This window comes from Crocodylus porosus, unplaced genomic scaffold (genome assembly GCF_001723895.1).
Source record: "Crocodylus porosus isolate Cpor-Errol unplaced genomic scaffold, CroPor_comp1, whole genome shotgun sequence".
Lineage (NCBI taxonomy): Eukaryota > Metazoa > Chordata > Crocodylia > Crocodylidae > Crocodylus > Crocodylus porosus.
This window is the reverse complement of record NW_017728928.1, coordinates 4,342,775-4,366,088: the sequence shown is the minus strand read 5'-3', so window position 1 is coordinate 4,366,088 and position 23,314 is coordinate 4,342,775. Positions and strand designations below refer to the sequence as shown.

At 39.9% G+C, this 23,314-nt stretch overlaps 1 protein-coding gene and 1 long non-coding RNA gene across 3 annotated transcripts in view; one reads left to right on the top strand and one right to left on the bottom strand.

Annotated features, from left to right (window-relative positions):
* CEP112 (centrosomal protein 112) overlaps positions 1–23,314 on the top strand; it is a 275,736-nt gene that overhangs the window by 171,449 nt on the left and 80,973 nt on the right. For both annotated transcript variants that reach the window (XM_019542365.1, XM_019542364.1), the window contains one exon: positions 14,388–14,618. In XM_019542365.1, coding sequence (XP_019397910.1) covers positions 14,388–14,618 — 231 coding nt within the window. The remainder of the gene's footprint in view (positions 1–14,387; positions 14,619–23,314) is intronic.
* On the bottom strand, positions 4,235–23,155 carry LOC109314961. The gene is made up of 3 exons (XR_002102398.1): positions 23,144–23,155; positions 22,915–22,923; positions 4,235–4,479 (listed from the first exon to the last, which is right to left on the bottom strand). It is a non-coding gene; the product is annotated as an uncharacterized LOC109314961 (long non-coding RNA).

Sequence of the window (23,314 nt, the reverse complement as noted above, 5' to 3'; positions counted from 1 at the left end):
ACGTGAATATACACATTTACATAAATGATTTAATAATTTAGTGCATTAAAAGCAGGACATACCTCTCAAATTTAAGCAAGCCACAGCACAGAAAAAATTGATCAGGGTCAATTTTCTGTACTTTCAGTCCTTTAAAAGCAGAAATCCCATGGTATTTTCTCTCTTTCACAGTATTTCGAAGAATCTGCCATTTTACATTTGTTTGTTGTATTCTTTTCCAGTCTGGCATCTTCACGTTATATAAATATTTTCCCTTAGTTATGCTGATAAGTGGGAGGCCTTGAGCGTTCTAGATTCTAGATACGGATCTTGCTGAGCCTTCCAGATGAATTTGTAAATAAAGAAATACGCCTTTGGATCTGAAATGTACCCCATCAATTTCCACCTAGACTCCTTTGGAAGTCTTACTTGGGAAGCATGATAGTAATTGCTATATTGGTGAAACTTATGAAAGCAGTAGCAACCTTAATGCTGTAGACCAGTGATTCTCACCCAAGGATCCTTTCAAGAGTGTCACAGTGTCACAAAGGGCCACACACTGGTAGCACTGTTGTGAATTATGTTTGCACACCTAAGCAATTTCACCTAGCAATTTGCAGTTCGCACACCCATCACTTTCAGATGGTCATTTATAGTGTCAAAAACATTCTGCCCTGTTGTGGCCTTCCCAAGTTCTCTGCAACAAAAGAATTACTTTATTGTTTTTGTATAGTCAACAAATGAATGAAAACTCAGAGCTGGCATTTTCCAAAGGGTAACCTAAAACAGATGAGAACCGTTCCTATAGACTCTAGTATTAACTAAAGAAGAATCAAATTTGTCAGTGTGTAAATCCAGAAGTAAAAGTTAAATTGTGTTGATTTTTAACTCTGAGGATATTCAAAATAAAAGCTGGATTTTTTTAAAAAAAGAATGAGAGAGTTAGAAGCCTAGTTTCCCACATTGATATTCAGTGGGATTGGAACAACTAACTAAGCTCCTTAGGCTCCTTTAACATCCCAGTCTAAACCAATGTTTGTCTACTAGAACAGAGCTAAGGGTCTTACTCCTGACTCTCCTGCAAGCCATGTCTCAACATTTAAAAAAAATGTATATGTTTTGAAAATGTCTTTTTCGCATATATACATGCATGTACAAATGAGAATGTGGCCCCTGTTTCTGTCACAACCATTCTTACTCTGATAACTAGCACTTAAATTGCATTTTTCATCCTTCAGATGCTTTACAGATGCTAAACCCAACAAACACCATCTGACTATACTTCTCATTTTATCACTGGAAAACTGAGCTTTTCATAGATTCATAGATGTCAGGGGCTGGAAGGGACCTCACGAGATCATCGGGTCCAGGTCCCCACTTCCTCCCCCCCTTGCACTTGGTCAGGGAAGACTGCTAGTTTCAAATCACCCCAGCAAGGTGCGTGTTGAGTCTTTTTTTAAAGATCTCCAGGGTAGGTGATTGTACCACCTCTGGGGGGAGCCTATTCCAAACCCTCAGCACTCAGATCATAAAAAAGTTTCTTCTTATGTCCATTCTGAAGTGATCTTCAAGCAGTTTGTGTCCATTGTTTCTTGTTTTCCCCTGGGGTGCCTTGGTGAACAGATGCTCCCCCAGAGCCTGATGTATGCTCCTTATGTATTTATAGGCTGCCACCAAGTCCTCTCTAAGTCTTTTTTTCTCCAAGCTGAACAGTCCTATGTCTTTCAGCCTCTCCTCCTATGATCTGCTCTCCAGGCCTCTAATCATACCCGTGGCCCTCTTTTGGACTCTCTCAAGCTTGTCCACATCCTTCTTGAAGTGCACTGCCTAGAACTGGATGCAGTACTCCAGCTGCAGTCTCACCAAGGCCGAGTAAAGCAGGAGGATGACATCCTTAGTCTTTGTTACATATGACCTTGGAATAGAATATTAGAATGTTTGAAAATGAGAAAACTCTGATCGTAATTGTTTTGCCTGTGATACTAGTTAATAATCCAAGAGTCACTCTTTTAAAGACAAGTATCTAAAATAATTTTAAGGTATATGATTCTGATTGATTGACCCACAAAGGTCTGAGCAGATGAAGACTTCTATTTACTGTACTTCCTATGTCAAAGGTCTACCATATTTCAGGACTGTGTAGAGGAAAAAAAGACAAGGTATAATATGCACACCACTAAAGAACTCCATATAGCTAACTGTGAAAGTTGCTGGCCATTTCTTGTGGTTAAATACAGGAAGCAAAAATTGAGACATGAATTAGAGTTCTGAGCTTGAGAACAAAGAAAGTGTTACATCCAGGTCCACAACAACACTGTTCATTGTGTAGGATGGTGATAAAAAAATATAGCCCAAAAAATTATAGAAAATGAGCCTGATTGTGCAAGTTATGGGTGCACCTTAAACAAATTCACATCAAGTAGCTAAAGATTCTTTAGATGATACAGAAATGTAAAGCAGTCCATGTAAAGTATTTTCCATAAGAGGTTTGACATTTGTAAGCATCTTAATGCTGTTAAAATTAATGGAGGAAATATGTAAGTTAGCAGCAAAACACCTTACTTTACAAGTCCCAGAAGATATTTTCAAAAGAGATGTCAGGGAGACATTTGGAAGATGAGAAATGTTGCCTGTGTATTAACGTCCTGATACTGGAATTTGGGATTTTCCAAAGCTAAACACCAACAGCAAAATGTTTCCCACTCATCATTACCATCTTATCATTTCGACATAACATGTTATTAGTAATGATCATTCAGCTGTGTGATTGTAGAGAGCTTTCACTGTTTTGTCTGTCATCCTGGTTAATCAACATGGCTTTGTTTACGTAATACTTTTTCCATTCAAAGAAACTTAATCCTTGTATTTTATACACTGATTTGTAAACTGTGAGCAGTGTTTTGTGAACTTTCCATTCATGCATTGAAATGTAGCCACCCTTAGGGTAGAAAGTGGCTGCTGCTTAACCACACATATGTAACAGCAACAGTATTGTGCAACAATTTCCTTTTTTGGTGAAACTGCAAGAAGAGATTTAAATGAGGATAAATATTGGGCAAGAGGGATTTTGTCTTTTGAAGGAAAAAAACTGTAGAAGCTCTTGAAGATCATTTTAGGCTAAATACTAGGAACGTTCTTTGAATACGTAACAGCTGGGTACAAATCCACATAGCCCTTCTTGACATTAAAAAACATGCTCTGCTTGCAGGTTTGGGGCCTGCTACTTCTTGTATTGAAATTAACGGCAAAGCTCCATTGAATTCCATGGAGCATTGTTACGATGTCTAAAGAAGAATCGTTCAAGAGATTAAGACATATCTGTAAGCTATTTTAAAAAATGAATTGAGAGAAAGAACTTCTCCAGCTTCTGAAACCTCCTCCCCAGCATACCGACTTCTGTGGCCTGTCTCCCCCAACAACCAGCTCTTGAGCTGCTGCTTTGAATACTAGTAGGGCAGAGGGCTTGCATCAAGAAGTCAGAACAGAAATATAGAAGCATCAGGAACAAGATGTGTCATATAATTTGAGCGCATGAAAGGAACAGTGTAGTTCCTGCCAGCAAGAAAGGGAAGAAGAGGATACACAGCATATGTATCTAGCATATAAGACATAGTTGTATAGTTGCCATTTAGTCCCAAATTGATTTCAGATGAAAATGTGTTCTTCTAGTAGGAATTTATTATAGCGTTTGCATTGTAGGATCCCTTGGTAGGCACTGAGGAACATTTCAGCCTTGTTGACTACATCCACAAGGATTGACTTGCTCTTGCATAGCCTCATGTTTATAAAATATTAAACTGACAACAAATTTAGGAGCATTCAGAGATGTTGATTACAGTAAAAATAAGAGATTTCAACCTTCTGTGACTATCATCCAGCACAACCCAGTTACTATGGTTTTCCCCTTGATATTTCAATTCTCTTCTGTTACCAACTGTCCAACATAGTCTATGTATGCAAAGTTGCAGATATAGACACTTTTTGCTAAAGAGCTTATGGTAGCAATTTCATGTTTTCTACAGTGTTACTGTAAGGAACTTGCAAGTCGAGAAGAAAAAGACTTGTCTGAATAGTTGTTATACACTTCTGAGCCGATTCCATTGAATATGTGTTTGTACATCAGAAATTAGGTAGATTTCTTAAAATGTTCACGTAGCAACTTCATGCCGTATTCAAAGGCATTGCGTTAGCGCTCATTGCAACCTTTTATAATACCTTTTGCTTGCATAAATGTAATGCCTACATCAGCTATAGACACAAAGGCTGGGGCAGAACATTGTAATCTCCTTGGACGTTCCATAGCGAACCTCAGGATTGCTGTTCTTGGGCAGCAAAAGTTTTTAAAATAGTTTGAATGGGAAATTGTAGAACAAGAATTGTAGTCATCCACCTGCTGGACTACGCTAAGTTTGGTTTAAATAGGAACTGCAGATTCTTATCCTGTTACCTGGATTCGCTTTTGTGACCCCTGTGTTTCTGTGGCTTCTTTGCTTGTTTGCACTACCCCCTTCTCCCCTCTTCCCTCCCCACTTCTTCTCCCTCCTCCTTTCCCACCTTTTGTATTCAAATTACTCACTTGACTTGCTACTTGACTTCAGGCTAACATGGATAACTACCTCTCATAACTACAATTTGCCATCTCTCCCTTTTCTCACCTCTTCTGCATCATCCTGTTTTCTTCATTTTATATCCCTTAAAGCAATCTGTCTTGCCAAATATATATTTGTATTCCATTCGAATTTATCAGCCCTGCTTCCTAATCTTGCTGAATCAAAATTGACTGACACGGAGCACTCACTTCAGGGGATTTCTCTGTAGCACTTTCAGACCTTATGGAACCAAAGGTTAAGAACTACATTAGCTGAGTACTGTTTATTTGCTTCCATACTGCAGAGAGAGGTTCATTGTAGGCTTGGAGAAAAAAGGAAAAAGTATTCTTACTGTTTCCTAGATGAAAAATAGTATTTTATCCCGGTTGTACATGTCAGTTTACATGATATTCCATATGTTCCATGCACCTGTTTCTGAAGTTTTAGTCCCTATTCACTTTTACTGATGTTATAGTGCTTTTTTGGAGCATCAGGTTGTAGTATCATTGAAAATTGGTACAGCAAAAGAACTAATTATATTGGCTGTGCTATTGTTACAGGCTTTCTCGTCAAGCAATGGGGGGAAGTATCAGGTTTCCTGCTTTCCCCACTGCTTGCCCCTCTGCTGTTGCTTTTCCCTCCATATCAGTAGGGTGGACAAATTGAAAAAGGCCCTCCAATAATTAGATTCTGTATATGGAAAATTATAACACACTTATAATTTTCTGAGTATAGCTTCTAACTAAGTATTTATTTGGGGGGAGTTATCTTAAATTTGAAGTCAGCTTAGAGTCAGCTAAATGTGGTAATATGGTAAAGATCGATTAAAAAGCTTGAGGATACACAACTATATTTAAGGGCTCATCTTACTGACAAGTTACTCATTTTACCAGTTGCAAAAGAAAGTTCCTCTGGTAAAAAAAAACAATGAATTCAGTTGATTAGAATGGAGATAAAATTAATTATAAAGCTGTATTTAAAAGATTTCCTTAAATCCCTGCTTTAAAGTATTGAGCGTAAGCATAACCATTTTGGATTTATGGAGTCATACATTTAGTTTAAACAGTTACGGTTAGATCTGCCCTTTGGATCAGCCGTGCAATCTTCTGTTATATCAAGCACAAAAACTGTTCCCAGTTCACTGTAGAATTAATGAGCAACGAAGTTGGTATGAGGTCATCTTTACTCCTCTCCCCTTGAATACTACAGTGTGGAGTTCAGGAGCACTATAGGATCAGGGCCAGTTCCCAAGGTCCTTACTGAGGTAGCCTCTCTGCAACTAGAATAAGATCATGAGTATGACTCAGTGAGAATAAAGTGATAAGATTAGTTAATATAAACCAATTTTACTTTAAACACAAACAAAAAGCTCTTGCATGTCTTTGAAGTTCTTATAACTGTACTTTTGTCTTTGCCTACAGCTGCAAACAAATGGTATGTGTTTGCTTTTTTTAAGCGTCCTCTTGTCTGATAGACTGCTTGTGTTTTATGATAGTGGCAACAGTTATATCCATTTCCTAACCCTTTATAGACCTGTGTTTGCTAATAAAGAAAATTGTGGCTATTTAACCACTATTTTAAACTCCTGTTTTCAGCTGATGAGAACTTTCAGGTACTTGGCACAGAGTATCTAACAGTTGGTAAGATCGACCAGGGTAGAATATTCCAGTGATGTCAAAGATATGGCCAGGAGAGAGACTGTGAACATTTAGTCTGTCATTTTAGGAACCATTACCTATAAGACTACTCATAAGCTCAAGGTATATGGGGTGTTTGAGGAGGGGTAGAACCTTTGTTTTGCAAATGGCAGCATCTTGTTACTGTGGTTTGGGATTACTGGTCCTCACTCACATCCATTTTAGTAAGGGGGACATGAGCACAGAGTCTCAAAGTTTTATGAAGTAAGATTGCAGTCTCATGGATTGCTTTTCACATGCTTGTGATGATTTCAGTCTGACTATTCACCTAAAAAAGACAGTAGTTATGAGTCAACAAGTTGACCACCCTTCTGAAGTTAGAATAAGTGATGAAAGCTTGGAAGTGGTTGAAAAATTCACTTACTTGGGCTCCACCGTCTCATAAAATCTTGGCTTGGAAGCCAAAATTAACACTGGCATTGGAAAGGCAAGCAATGCCATGGCTTAACTTCAAAAGACAGTTTGGAAAAACAGAGCGCTCACTCTTTCAACAAAGATGTTAGTCTGCAGCACTTGCGTACTTAGCTCTCTATTGTATGGCAGTGAAACAGGAATTGCTTATACCAAGGAAGAAAGAAAACTGAATAGTTTCCATGGTGTGACAGTGGTGTGACAGAATCTCCAACTTCGCTGCAGGCCAAGATACCCAGTAAGTTTGTGCTCTGGAGACAGAACTGCTTCCAATGTGAATTGTATGTGCAGTGGCTGAATCCCCAAGGACATAGTGTATGGTGAGCTGGGCACTGGCAAACGTCAGTTTGGATGGCCCAAACTCTGTTTTGTTGATGTCCGCAAGAAAAACCTTTGTGAGCTGCACATCAATGGCCAATGCTTGGAATCAACTGCTTTGGACTGTTGCGAGTGGAAAGCTGCTGTGAAGCAAAGTCTATGTCTCTTTGGGGCAGTCAATGATGAGACTGATGAGGCAGTCGATGAGGCAGTCAATGATGAGATAGAAAAGAGGTGTCAGAGGCAGGCAAGACAAGATAGTACTCAGCATGCCAGTGCAAACCCAACTCAGTTTGTATGTGCAACTTGCTGGAGGGTCTGCTTGTCACGCATTGGACTCAACCACTCAAGAACCTGTGGTGGTACCTGGTAACCGACCAAAGGCACATTCTCCATGGTCTCCCACAAGTGATGGCTGCCAGTGATTATGATCATATGCTTAAAGTTAAATGCTATGCTGTATTTTAATAGGTTACTAGTCATCTGCACCTTCCTTTTCCCAGCTCCATTCCATTAAATGAAACTGCAGTAAAGTTCGAGGCCTGAACGGTGCATTTCAGTCTCAGTTGCTTTCTAGCAGTATACTTTATTACACAGTTTACTCTTCAAAGCTAAGAGGTGGCATGTATCTACCTTCAGAATATTGAGCAAGTCATTATAAATAGGTCACAATGAAGTAAATTACTTTTTTCTCAGTGGCAAATTGTTGTGGGTTTCTGACCCACGCTTTTTATAATCATATTTCCACAAAGATATAGAATATTTATTTATTTGAAACAGGAACAGACATTACCCACTCAGCTAAATTGGGGTGGGCAAAATGTGGCCCATGGGCCAGATGCAGCCCACCAGGCTGTTCTGTCTGGCCCGCAGGGCCCCTAAAAAATTAAGTACGAGTCAAGGCTAGCCCACCCTTTGTATGTGGGGGGGAGGGGCTTGCAGGGCAGATGCAAAGGATCCTGGGATGCTGGGCTAACTGGGATGTAAGTTAACTTGAATCTGGAGGGGATCTAGGACAGAAGTTTGATATACTGATTTATCCTAAATCAGTTAATTCTGATATTGCTTATCTTATCCAGTCTTATATTAAAGTCTCATCCAGGCTTATCTTAAACCAGTTTTGACCATTTTGAAAGTAGTTTATGTGCACTGATTTTCTGTTGTGTTACAGCTTTGAACTGGTTGCCAATAACTTATACCGGTTTATGCGTAATTTCTGTCCCTAGCCTTAGAATTGAGAAAATATGAAGATACGTGCTATGTTTTTTGTTTGTTTTTTTTCTTCCTACTCATGCTAACTTTGGCTAACCTCCTTAAGATTTGATAGTAGTTGATCAAACTTGGCAACTAACATAATGAACCTTTCTTAAGAGCTTTAATAATTTGCATTCATTTCCATCAGTAGATTTAAGGTTTGTGTGTTGGAAAAGATTGTTTCATTGCAGCAGGTTGCTCACTTGTAATCTACTACACCAATGACAGTGTTTATTTTTTTAAAAAACTGCTTGCTTTGAGAACCTGGGTTTATTTTTAGGCAGTTGGAGATCACAGACATAGTTTGTGTTAGCGTAAGCTTTTCCAGTCAGTTTGGAGAGATTAGATGTCTCTTAAAATCATCTTACTAGCAGTGAAGTTGATCCAAAAGGACTTCTCTAATCTTATTAGTTTCACTGCCATCACCCTGTCTCCAGATTCTTTCTTTTTTCCTACTAGAACCAACCTCTGTTTTTGCCATCTATTAGGTCCAACGTCAATGCTCCTTTGCATGTCAATTACCTTTATACTTTACCTATAACATTCAGTCCACGAATTTGGGGACTTGAGTCCTTTATTCTGCTTTGTGCCACTGGAAAAAAGTTTGAGTTATGCCAGTAAGTGGACTGATGCTTTTATGTTAGAATTTTTGGATGCAGGACTGAATAGCGCAGAGAGAAATCAGAGTTGACTCTGGAACTCGCCTGCACTCCACTTTGGCTCCCAGTATGATTTATGAATGAATTTTCCATAGAATGCACCAGGTTAGCTTTGGCTCCTAATTCTAAGCATTTCTCTATCTTTTTAGGAATAATTTGGAGGATGTAATGTTTTAAAGTTTTACTTAGCATAAAACCCCTAAACAACAGCAGTAACAAAAACCTTTCCTCATCCATTACAAGCAAGATTTGTAATAGAGCAACTAGTTAAAAACAAACATTACATACGTCTGCCCATAACACAAAGCATAAAATCCTACAGAAATTATAACCATTTATCTTCACCAATTTAACATTTTTTTCACTCAAATAAAAGCCAGTAACTTTGACATTTAGTTTTAGCTCAAGGCCATAACTGTTTTCCAAAAGAATTATAAATGGTATATGGTAGATTATAATTATATATTGAAATGTACATGTTGGTATGTATACAGATTTAATAAAAAATTAATCATGCACAGAGGAAAAGACTCAAAAAGGATTTGGTACAAATTACATTATGTAGAGTGTGTGTTTGAAATAATGCTGATGTTTCTAAAATGTTTAGTCAATGTCATGCTTTTGCACACATTTAATGCATTTTCTCTGTATGCATGCACTCCCACGGTTTTAACTTTAACATAAAAGAGAGCAATTCAAGAAATAATCAAGAAAATGTGGAGAGAAAAGCATTGTTGTATAAGTAGTTTCTGAGAGAGGTCAAAACTTAACTGTAACATGAATCTATTTGAGCGTGTACACTAGTGTGTAATGCAACATTTCTGATTCATTCAGGTATCAGCTCTGGTCAGAAATGTAGTACATGTTTTTAGGTAATCACTTCCTTTTTCTTCGAAGGTTGGTAGAAGCTGGCAAAGTTCACAGATGTTAGAGGTATTTCTGGCACAGAAAGGAAGCTAAACATGATGTGTTTAGATGACTGCAGATGCTATGGTATAGACCAATGATGTCAGACTCATTCGAACTGGTTGACTGGACCCAGCCCGCAGGGCTTCTTGCAGGCCAGACTTCACACTGCTGGATCCAGGCTGAGCAGCTTCTTACAAAGACTGCCACACTTGCCCAGCTGCCCCAGGTTTGTATGCCTAATGGAGATCGCAAACTGGAAATTCAGTGGTAGGGCAAACAGTGGTGACAGTATTAATCCCCTGAGTGCTAGGCTGGCCAGCACAGTAGCTTCAGCAGCTGTGAGAAGCCCTGCAGGCTGGATCTGGTGGTGGGTTATCTGGACCATGAGAAGCCTGTAGACTGGATGAACCCCCCTCTAGTATAGACATCCAGAGAAGAGAAAAATTTAAAGAAGAGAGCAGTATCGTGATCTAAAAGCCACAACTGGCAGCAGCATTTGTGGGTCTGAGACGTAGCTGTCTAATAGGGTGTTGACAGATGTGGAGAAAACAATGTGCTTTACTGGAAGCGGCAGTGCATTACTTCAACCCAGCTCCTCAGTGTCTGTATAGATCAGGTGCTTCAGTGGGGCTTTTTGGTGCTTCTAGCTACAGCTGATTCAGTCAGGTATTAGATAAAAGCACCAAAAATCCCCACTAAAGTGCCTGATCTATACAGACATTGGGAAAACTGAGTGCAGCCAACACACTGCGTCTTCTAGGTATGCACTGAGCTCAGTGCGGGAAAGAGCTGAATTCAAAGTAAAGTGCCATTTTGTTTTTTTGGGTTTTTTCCCCCCACATCTGCAAGTAGCTATAATATTTAGGCATAGTTTTAAAATCTCATGGTTATCACAGAGCCATAAATGGATCCCAATGAACTGAAATCTCTTGTGAGCATACTGTTAACAAAATTCTCCTATGTCAATACTCAGAGAAAATGTTCTTGTTCAAAATTATATGTGAATAGAAAATATTTATGCTAGCTAAGCTACATATTACAATTGTTAAAATTAGAACAATTTTACTTTACTGTCTCAGGATGCAAATGTATTGAGGGAAACAACCTTTAAAAACCTACTAGAAATGATTCAATCAATAAGAACAATCAAATACAATTTTTGTATGTATCACATTATCTCTGGTTACTTTGTTCTGTGCTTCCAAGGAGACAATCTGCTGTCTTCTAAAGAAGCTCAGTATATGATAGACAGTGTGGAATGCATAGCTTAGTTAAAATCATGGTCTTATAAGAGAAATAGACATTTTGAAAATTAAAGCCCAGAGCAAGCAAGATGGAACAATTTTCCACATTTTGAAAATTCTGCTATATGGATATAGTATCAGACTTAAGTGGTTCAGGTTAAATCTGTGTATTGAACTTCTGTCCCAGATCCCCTACAGATTCAAGTTAACTCACAGTCCCCTAGCATCGCGGGATGCTTTGCACCTCCCCCACAAAGCCCCCTTTGCAGGATGAGCAGGCTAGCCTTGCCCCAAGCTGTCTGCTCCAGCTTGGGGAAGGAGGCATGCTCTAGTGCCCCCTGGCTTCTGGCCTAGGCCACTGCAGGTGTATGGATGTATTTCCTGAATCAAGAGTGAATGTCTGTTCACTTGCTTATTGGTTCAATCTACACAGCTTAGACTAACCTGTGAAGACTGAACTGATTCAGTCCTGGGCTTTTTATCTGTCTGTACTTGGCCTAAAGGCCTAGAAAAGGAAGGTGCAGTTAGAAAAACAACTGAGAGAGCAAGAGAATTTAAAACTAAAGACAATGGAAACCGAAAGCTGTAGCTTTCCCTGTTCCTTTCCCCTCACCATGTGTACATTTTAACCCACTTACTGCTATGTAACTTTAACTGTTGCACATCAACTAGTGAATTTGGCCACAAACCTTTAATTCATTGCCATTCGGGAACACTTAGAAGGATACCTACAAAATGCTTCCCTGCTGCTAGTCCTGTGGCTTTATAATTGACCCTCTTCTTGACTGATAGTATTATGTATGCTAGTACGATGCTTAACTGTCTTTTTAATTTAAGACCTTAAGTCACATAAGGCACAGGCAGAAGTGCAGCTCCTGTGTCTATCTCATGGTGCCTCACGGACAGTGCCATGAGTTAGACTGATCCTCCTGACCCAACAGACATTCGTTTTTGGGTCAGGAGGGCGGGTGATCAAGCTCCAATTTGGAGCCAATCCAGGGAGAGAAGCTGAGTCTCTGCAGCCTCTCCTAGCTCCATCTCCCAGCTCCCAACTTGCCAGGAACAAGGCTCAGCGTGACGCATGCCAGCACTGCCCCCAGTGCTGATTTCAGAATGGGAGGGGGAGAAGTCAGGGGAAGGAGGTCCATTCTGGGGTTTCCCCAGCTCGGCTGGAGTGTGGGTGTGGGTAGTGCTCCAATCTACCCATCCCACCCACTAGCAGCATTTGAACAAACCCCAGAATTACCTCCTGTGCTCCCTTCCCCCCTTCCTATTCTGAAAACAGTGCTGGAAGCAGTGTTGGCATGCATCAGCTGAGCCCTGCTCCTAGTGAGCACAGACACAAGTTACTGAGGGCACTCCACTTCAAAGTGCCTTCATCTGAACCCTCATGTAATGACGGTCCTGATTTTCATGGAATTGAGCACTTCTAACGTGCTCTGCAGCCATGAATTTGTGTTTGGTCACACCTGTAGAGTGCTTTCAGGGGCCATATTGAGTGAAAATTGTAGCTTCTGTCTGTGCCTTAAGGTGTTTTAGAAAATTGTCATCGAGTGAACAGTTAGGTTGACTCCAACCTCATCTTTCTGTGTACTTTCTTAGAAACTAATCTATAATTTGGTGCTGTGACCAAATCTCAAAAAGTTGCAAGTGTTTCTGCTTGTCTAGAGGATTCAGGCAGAGAAGAAAGAAGTACTGTGCCTGCATTTTACCAGTTGTAGTTCAGGGTTTTTTGAAGATTTTTTTTACTCCTTGTGGATAAATAGATAATGGTTTTAGTGCAGTATATTCTCTTTTTCTATTAGCAGCTGGCCTGAAAATTGTCATCCTTCTCAGGTGGAAATCTTGCTGAAGTTACCTATATCTTTTCCATCCCCAGATTATATTACTTGTTTGGATGTACAACATGGTCCTTGAGGAACCTTTAGAAGTTGTATCTGGTTCAAAACACAAGGGAAGTCTTGATGCCCATCTTGCTGGGGTCATATGACCCCCCACAGTCTTTCCTGTCCAAGTGCAGGGAGGCTGGACCTGATGATCTGTAAGGTCCCTTCCAGCCCCTACAAACTATGAAAATATAAAGTCAATCTGAACGTATAAGTTGTGTGCTACATCGTCTACACTAGGGGTAGGCAACCCCCAGCACAGGTGTCAGAGTGCACCATGCAAAGGTATTTTGCTTGGCACATGTGCCTCTGGGCAGACTGTGAGGAAGGGGCTGGGCTGTGCTGCCACGACAAGGATCGCTCCCCTCCCCCCGGCCCCCTCTGGCCTGCCAACATCTTCCAAGCTGAGGTTGTGGGCACTGGCCAAAAACGTTGCTGACCCTTGGTCTACACAGTCTACTGTTCATTTCTTAGTACAGTTCAAAGTCCTTACGACCATACTGTGATCCTTACAAGATCTTTCAGAGATGATCTTCTTCTCTTTGACCTATCATAGCAGCTGAGGACTGTTGTGGTGTTTGGGCTGTCAGTGTTGAGTGGTAGTTTTCAGGCTGAACACTCCCTTTGGAATTTAGTCTCAATTATTCTCCTCCAACCCCAAACTTATTTTACTATAAATATCTCTAGAATAGTATACAGATACATCATGCCCAGTTTCATTGCTGAAGCCTGACATTTTCCCATTTTTAATGCACGTTTCTTGGATACATTAGCCTTTCCAGGAAATGTGTGTACTCAGTACCTGCGAGGTACAAGTGATGTTCATTAATAGTTTACAAAGTACTGGTAGATACAAACTTGGTGAATATGGAATCAAAAAAAAATGTAAAAGTACTCTACAGAAGTTATTCTTTGCATTATGTGGTGTTGGATCTTCTTCCTGCCTAACAGTTTTTCATACAGCATTTATGTCTTTCACTAGATCCTGGGTTAGTGTAAAAACTCTGTAGCAGGGTTGAGTGTTTGGAGGGAGTTGCATGACAAGGTGAGGGTCTGACACTCTGGGAGTGGAGGCTGTTTTTTCTTTAAGTATGGAGGAAGATGCAAAGACTTAGAGAAGGAAGCAAAAGGTGGAAGCACGTGTGAGCGGGCCACTAAATTTAGACTCCTACCTTGATCAGGAAGCATGCCATTTTTAGCTGTTTGAGCAGAGCTGACAGGCAACCTTTGCTAGAAGGAAGCTTTGCTCATTTGTATGTATATGAGGAAGACGAGGAGTCAAGAACAGAAGTTATTGGGAGAATCCAAATGCTCAAACAATGTTGCTGTGATGGGGGAAGAAGGGATTTTCTTTAGTCTGTTCTCTATCCTACGTGATAAAAATCAGAACTTATATAAAAAAAAGTCTTTGCCACCATTTTTTTTTGCTTTTTTGTTGAAGATTATCTGTGAGATGGATGCCCAAGTTCACAAGCTGAGAGAAGAGCTTATTCAGGTAAATGCTCAACGGAAGCAACAGCTGGTAGAACTTAGTCTTCTGCGGGAAGAAGAAAAGCAGAAGGCTGCTCGGGATCATGAAGCTGCAGTGAATAAGCTCAAAGCAGAGTCAGAAAAGATGACATTAGACTTGAAACGAACACATGCTGCAGAAACAGAGATGACGCTGGAAAAGGTAAGAGACTTGCATGACATTAATACACAACTTAGTATGCGAGGGACAGTGGTCACTGATATAGCCAACATGAAAGTTTCTATAACAAATTATACAGGTCATTAACAAACATTGGGAGACTGCTTAAAGAAAGGAACCTGCTGTAGGTCAGAGTTCTCCAACACCTGTGGCATTTATAAGCTAGAAGTATTTAGTTTTTAGGTCTTTGAAAAAGGTGCCTTTAAATGTAAAAAGTAGTTTTCAGGCAATAATTCTTGTTTTGATTACTCTTGATTTTAAAGGCATTGATTAAAACACCTTTAAAAAAGTATGTTTCTCCATTTTTGTTCTTTTTATATGTTTCTATGATTTTTTTACTAGTCAGCTAATATTGTCACAGTTGCCCTTTGCATGTTAGCTCAGTGGTACATGGGAATTTGCATATACCCATTTCAGCTTTCTTTACCTCTATGCACTTTGGTGATTGGATTTCACCTCCCTAGCCTGGCTGAAATCAGACCATTAATGGAAATAGTTCCATTTCTTTTGGTGCTGCTTGAAGTATATTCCATATCTTGTGGTCAAGATCAGTTAACATACTGTCAAGTTACAGAAAAAAAATTCTGGTTTATGTTCACAAGATAGAAAATATATGTTAGTAGCTACTTAAATAGAGATGTCAATAACAGTAAAGTGTAGGGTTCTCAAAGGAGCTTAAGGAAGCTAGGTGACCAGATTTCAATGGGAATTTGGAGCTTAAATGTTCTAGGCTCCTTAATGCAGCCCAGACTGAATATACTGACTGATTATGTGAATACTTCAGTATGCCGGTGACTTTAATCAGGCAAGTGGACCCACTGCAGTCAATCGAACTAGTCTTGTGAATAAAGTTATTCACACGTGTGTTTGGTGGATTGGGCCTTCACAGTAGATAGAAGATTTACTAAAGACGATGGCTTTTTTAATAACTAGGGCCCTTTTCCTGAAATCAGCACTGTACCTAGACTCCTGGAGGCCCCAAATGAACTTTTAGTATCAGGCCCCCCTTTGCTAGAGATCATGATAATAATAATAACAAAAATTAACATTTTCAGGCCCCCCTTTCTGTCCGCGCCCCAGGCGGCTGCCCAGTTCGCCCATGCCTGTGTCCAGACCTGCCTGAAATCAGTTACATGAATGCTTAAGACCACAGCTGAGTAATCCCATTAAAACTTTGACTTACTCCTGGTAATAATGTTCAGTTTATGTATGTTTGCAGGATCAAAGCTTTGTACTTCATTAAGGATTGGCCTTACTTCTTTAAAAATAAAAGGAGAAAAAGCATTACTAGATTCTTATTGAATCTGACTAAACTCTACCCTAGGCTGCTGCAGCTGGTTAATGGCATCTCCAGCATAGGTTTGTAGAAAACATCAGCACAAGTGGTGTGTAATTCATATTTTTTCCTATTCTTAGAAGAGGAAAGAAGCAGTAGCAAAGGATGCACATTAGAACATTGTTCAAATCAGAGGTTCTCAACCTTTTTAGGCTCAGTTCACCCGTTGTTAGACCAGGCGACACATCAGAAAATGCCAGCTCTTAATTTTTATTCATTTTTTGACTACAGAAAAACAAAAGAGCAATTATTCCATTGCAGGAAGACCACACAGGTCAGCATGTTTTTTGACACGGTGAATTCCTATTTGAACTCTCTTGGTTCATCTTATAAATCATATTTGCACGCCTAGTGGGGCTAACACTGCCATGGCACCCTTGAAAGAAACTCAAGGCTCCTTAAGGTGCTACACCACCCTGGTTGAGAATCACTGTTCTAAACTAAAACAAAGCTGCTTAATGTTTAAACTAGTCTCTCTCTATGTGTGTGTAGGCTTGGACTGATTAAATATTTCAACATGTGTTTGTGTGACAAATTCCACATATTATTAGAAAATAATATACTGCAATAAAAATGAGCAGTTTGCATATACTGCTTGAGCAGCCTTTGTGAAACTGACATTTCATTTACCTGCGTCAGGTTCTTGGTCTATAATTTTAAACAGCATTTCTAAGGATTATGTTGGAAATCTGCCAGCCTGAAGCCATTAAATGGGTTGTGATCAACAATTCAGAATCTTTTTTGAATTTAAGGAAAGCTCCACATGGCATAATTATTTAAAGCCAAGGTCACAGAAAGTATTTAAACCTTTGAAATTCATAATTAAAGGATTAATATTAACTCATGAAGACATTGTCATTTTTGCTTAAAAATGGAATTTGAATCTCAGTTCTTTTCTTTCTTTGATCTTTTCTTTTACGTTTATATTATAGCATAGTAAAAGAAAAGTTAACTACTTTACCTCCCCAAATTAAAGTTACAAATAATCCTTAAAGACTTCAGAGTAAAATATTGTTAAGTCTTGAATCACTATTACTGTCAAGAATATTCATCTGAAAAATTTCAGTTGAATTTGTATTATTTCCAAATAAAATCATATTAAGACTTTCTGATTTTTAATTTATGATCAGTATGTGTTTAGGAAATAAAATAGACTATGATTGCAGCACATGAAGTGCAGCTTGTTTTAAAAACTAACTTTCCTTTCAATTTTTTTTAAGTTTTTCTAAATTTCATTACCTCAAGATGTTGCACCTTAATAACGTAACATGAAAGGATTATTTTTGTTTTTATTTTCTTTTTTGTTTGTGTTTTGTCCCTTAAGATCCATGCACTTTGGTTTACTATATCATACATGGTGCCTAGACTTGTTCCTTAGAAAGCTTGGTGGTTTAGTTTTGGTTTGGAAGTGATTATACAATTATCTAGATTTTTCTGAGGCTCATCCACTCCCAAATGAAGGGATTTGTTCCCATGCAGCTTTATATTAGCGCCGGATTGATTTCTGAGTGCTTGGTTCAAGCATTTATGGACTGGCACTCACCCGATTAGCATGAACAATATAAAAATCTGGCTAAAACTTCAATGAAGTAGAGCTTGAAGGAAAAAGTGAATTTATAGAGGCGTGTGATTCATAGACCTTTGTCTTCTCCATAATACTGGTAGAGAAAGGGAAGGAAAATAAAGATCTGGGAGAATAACTTTCATTGATAGGACACTGCACACAAGTATGAACAGATGTGGTCCTTTATAATGAAACATGTGGGACTAATTTGATATTGCTTGCTACCAGGAAGGTTTTTCTCATGAAATAGATGTCAGTCTTTATTCTTCAGGTTCAGGCTTTGGATAGATGCTTAACTGATACTTATGCTCTCCTAAACTTTGTATTCCAAACTGCTTTGACTCTTGAAACCAGACATAACCCAGTACATTTCTGCCATCAGGGGTTTTCCTTCATGTGTCAATTTCTTTGCATTAATTAAATGAAGCAAAAATGGCAATTTATTAGCTTAGCACAGGACTAAACTTAGTTTATGATGTCAAGGCATTTATAAATTGGCTTCTGCCGTCTTTACTGGCAATTCTTATTCATAGTTCTATCTCCATATTTTCTTTTGTTTGGTATTTAGTGGTAGCTCTTTACTTATATACATATTTCTCTTGTTGGTTTTTGAGGTAATAAAATACATACTTTATGTTCCTTTTATCATATCTTATATATTTTATCTTGTAGCCTTACTGGGCTACTCACTAGTAGTATTTATTGTACTGTCAACCTGCTAATCTAACAGCCAATATCTATTTGTAATTATTGTATCTTAAAATTAAAGTAATCAATAGGAAGGTTAGGCTATTGTGTTATCTGGAAAAAAACCCTTATCAGGCAACCAGATGAAACTGTGTAGCGTGCTTTGTTAAGAAAATAAATATGCCACTTGATATTGTGGAAACAAAAATAGTGGAAAGATTCCCTAATGTTCCACTGCGCTATCCTGCTGCAGACATTATTTTTAACTCAAAGCTCACTGGGAGTCGATTTTTCTTTTGAAGAGGTGAGCTACAAGTGACGTTGGTAGTTTTGAACTGGTACAGCATCTCTGTCCCAAACATCACAACAGGATTTGATGTCTCTTTAGGCTAAATTCTGCCCAATGAGCTGTTGAAGCACAGCCCCCTCCAGTGCTCATCCCGAGTTCCCAAGAGGAACGATGCCAGTTCCTGCCCATGTGTCTGCCACAGGTGGAAAGGATGCAGCATCCGCAGAGCAGGGGACCAGAAACGTAGTCTCCGCTTACTCATCCTTTCGGGCAAGCAAGCGCAGGAGTGCAGGGATGGAGCAGGTTACTGTTTGTAGAGTCTCTCCAGCTCTAGAACAGGTGCACAAGAGAAGGGTAGAGGAGCAACTTGCATCTCTGCACTTTGCACACTTGTGTATTCACTGTTCAGAATCAGACCCCTTTGAGGGCCTTTTATTATCACCGTTCTTGTCTGAATCTGCTATGATGTGATAAGGTTCATATAAAGTACTTCTATTACTGGGTCAAACTGGAAAGAGGCAGTTTATTGCTGTTCTTAACTTGACACCTGATCTCTCAATGCCTTTCTTGTGCAAGGGATAAATATTGAAGGCAGTGGTGTGTGAAAGGAGTTGCAGGCACTTACAATTGTTGTCCCTTTTCTTGCCAAGTTTCTAAGGCTGTGTCCCCACAACCAGGGGCGTGTGGTTGCTCCGGGGGGAAAAAAGCAGCAGCACAAATTCGTGCACGCCCCTGCACGTGGGGTTAGTGTGCGGAAAAATGCTTCCGGTGGGGTAGGGAAGACTGGCCCCAGCACCCTTACCTGGGGTCCTGGGGAACTCCCATGGCTCCAGCAGTGGCGATCTGGGTGCGTAGAGCACACACTGCTATCACATGCACTGCCTTGCTTTCTTTTGGTGTGGGGTTTTTTGACACCAGGATCTCCCAGTGCCAAAAAACCCTGCTGTACTGCGAATTAGCAGTACAGTGAATGCCTTTATGTGCAGCATTTGCAGCTTGTGGCACTGCAAACCGCGCATGTATGATCATTTGGACGTGTCCTGAGAGTCTTCTTCACTCTCCGGGCGAGGCTGTGGTTGTCCCTAGCACAAAGGAGCCCGGGGAGGGAAAAGTACCAGTTTCCATTCCACTTGTCTTGCCCCCCTCCTCGTTGTAACCATGGCCTTTCAAAAGTGGGGTGCCTGTACTTTCCAGAGAGACTGAATGCCAGAAAGGGACCAGAAGAAAATGGGGCTGATCAGATTTGCTAGGAACTAACCATGTAGTTTCCTCATGTTGGTGTATGTGAAGAGAGGCAGAGGAAAGACTGGTCTGGATAAGACCTGCATAAATACTTCCCTGTAACATCTACACTCTGCAACTGAGAGCTGCAGGATACGGGGCTAGATGACCTGTGGTCTGAGCTGGGGCACTTCCTAAATTCTTACGGGTGCTAAATGGATGCATCCTCCAGCAGCTCCTACTGGGGCAAGGCAATCCCTTGTTCTCTCTGATAGGCCCTTCCAAAATATATACCATCTGACTGAACTTGGATTAATTCATTGCTGAAAAGGAATGAAAGATGTTAAATATGCACCAGTGCCCAAGACTACTGCAACACGTAAGGGAGTTAGAACCTGCGAAGCCAGATTAGGCATAAATCAGCCAAGGAGTCCAAAACACCAGAAGTGTGCACTGAGACTCTCATTTGATATTTAATTCTTATAGCTTCACTTAATTTTGTGACATCATGACAGAGTAACCTGAAAATTAGTAAAACCTCTATCAAAATTAAGAAATGTTGATTGATTTTAAAAGTGTAAAACCAGTTTTAAGATACAGATTTGATTTCTTCTTTAAAGTATAATCCTTGTATCGCTTGATTGTATTATTGAAATAACTGATAATGATTTGATCTTTGTTCAATGCTAAACATGGGGTGTTTAAAAAATAAACACATTCAACATGCCTACTACTGTAGTTCAGGCTGCATTAATGGCTGACTTCAACAATAGGGTGACAGATGTTATAGGCTGTATCAACAGTGCTTATGGCATGAACACTAATCACCAGGTGTACCATATTGCACAAAACGTGTGTATATTTTCAAGTTTGCCAGAAATTATTAAAAGAAAGAGATGAACTGCATCTCTAAGTGCATGCAGACGTGAATTTTGGCTGTTTGTAACATTCATCTGTGGTATTTTCTTGGCAAAGAAAATGAGCATTCAGAAAGCATGACCCTAACAGATCAGTAGACATACTAACAATACTCTAAGGAAGCAACCTTGGAGCACTGAAAATATCTCATAAAACAGCTATATCTTTGAGCTACATATATACACGTGGGAGATAATAGAGTTTATCTCTGCATTGGAATAATGTTCATCTTGAAATGTTTATTGACTTAATTCTTAGATTTGAACAGACATTTTGATTTATGTCAAGTCTGTATGTAGGTTTAAGAAATGTATGATCCATTGCTGCTTTTTAACTACAGGAATATAATACAAGTTTGTTTATACCAACCTTATTTAATGTGTTTTGTGTCTAATTATAGGCTGAAGTTTTAGTCATGGTGAACGAAGATAGTGTTAGCTTGGAGTTGCAGAGAACTGGGTTGAATTCCTTGCTCCTCCATATGTAGGCTTGGGCAAGTTACTTAGGCTTTTGGCCCAGAATGTTAATGGTATTTAGACTTCGCTCAACACTGATTTTAGACAGGTACGTCTCCTTAAGGATGTGACTCAGGAGCCAAAGTGTCATTGGAATTATTAGGTTTTGAAGTCATTTTTGAAAAATAGAGCTTAATTTTGAAATCAGTTAAACCTGGCAGTGCTGAGCTGAGACATGCCTAACTATTTTTAAAAGTGTAGGGCTCTGTGTATTAGTTCCCCATTCAGAAAACTGAAGAAATGCTTCCCTATCTGACGGGGTTGTTATGAAAGGCAGTAGACACAACCGTTCTACATAACATGTCATGTTTTCTTCAAGACTGTTTGCTTTACAGTAATCTGGTAGAGGAGTATAGGGGAAAAAAACCCATAAATACCATTCATTTGATTTTAACACATTTGGTATGAGCTCAGCAGAGTTATAAAATAGTTGGCTCTGGGGAACAGGTTTGTGAAATGGCAGATAACTCAGCCAGTTCAGCACAATTCAGTCTTACATGATGTAGCAGTGGTTTGGAATGGGCGGTCTGGGCTCATGCTCATCTTCTGTTTCTTCTTTTATAACTATTTGTGAGCATTGCCTTTTTGCCATAAGTCTTTTTCTAAAGCCTTTACGGTCTGGCACCTCTAGCTTAAACTGTGAACAGCTTCTGCTTGCAGATGGAGTATTGAAATCGTGCATCACAGATAAACAGCTCAGTCTTGACCTTGTTGACATACATCTGTGTGTGGCATATACATGGGTTGTTGGGGACTGACCACCCTCAGCATCTTGCATGTCAGAGCATTAGTGAGAAAATAGACCAGCTTGCCAGTGGTTATACAGCTTGCAATAATGAATTCGTAAGATGCTATTTAAAACACTATATGATTCAATCTTTCTTTTGCGTTCACTAATAAAAAATAAACGCTCTGCCCTAGCCAGGGTAGAATGGCTGTCTGATTTCTTCAGAACTTTGCTAAGAGGAAAGACTTAGATAGTTTGGACATCTTAATTACATTTCTGTACTTATGTTTGAAAGCTATTGGGTTTTGTATCTGTTTAACCATAATATAAATTTCTTGGGTGTCTTTTTTTTAAAGGCAAGCACAGGCAGAGTTTCTGTGGTGGAGTCAGCTCATGTGATAGGGGAGAATCACTTGAGAAAGCCCTGCTCCCAAAAGCTTTAAGTGGCCCATGTGAGTGGGACTGGCCAAGAAGTCTCCTAATGTCTAGAGGAACAGAGGCCTCCTCTTAACAAGTACATTTCAAGGTCCTTGTTCTCATGAGGTGGCAGTTTTGTTTCCTCCTTTTCTTGTCTGAATGAGGGTCATTGGGAGTGCTTTCGTACTCCGGGTGCAGGTACTGGTGTAATACAGCCTTAGTGTTGGCACTGGCTTTATTCTCCGTACTTATCTCTCAGTGCTGGCAAAGGAACAGAGGGTGGAGGGGGGAAATGTCACCTTCAGATATCTCTGTTTTGTTGCAAACTGTTAAGATATTTCTGATCATCCTGAGACTTCTGTCCATGAAGTGTAAGCATTTGCTGCCACTGGTTTTAACATTAGATTCTTGACATCCCATTGGTGATGCTGGTGATGGGTTATCTTCAAAGCACCCTTGGGCACCAAAAGACTCTGAGCTGGTCTTGTGTGTGGATACCTCTACACTTTGCAGCGATCGTGTGGGTTCCCACTTTGGCTTTTTCTCTAGGGTCTCTGTGCTTTGTCTTTTGCTGCTTACACACGTTCAGATCATTCAGGACCACTCTCCCAGGCTTGTTTTCCTGAGAGAAAAACTGGCCCGTATAGAAGATCAGACAGAGAAGCAAAGAACCTGTAGTATGGATGCTGAGCTACCAGGTGTACCTAGAGGAAACAGCCCAAAGAGCTTTGCAGGCTTTATTTTACTTTATTTTTTAAATGAATGTAGTAGGGTTCAGCAAAGTCAGGGAAGGTGGGAGCAGGGTCTGTGCCATGCACAGAAGAGTGCTCCACACTTTCCTCTGCGCCATACTGTATTGGAGCCCTGCTAAGCCTGGGCAGGGAGTATTATGTTTGTGTGCTTCCCTGCACCCGAGTGCTGCAGCGTGGTTCAGGCAGGGAACAAGTCAGGAGCAGAGCATGCCCCCGAAGTGCTTCAGTGCTGGGCTTTTCCAGCCCGAAGTC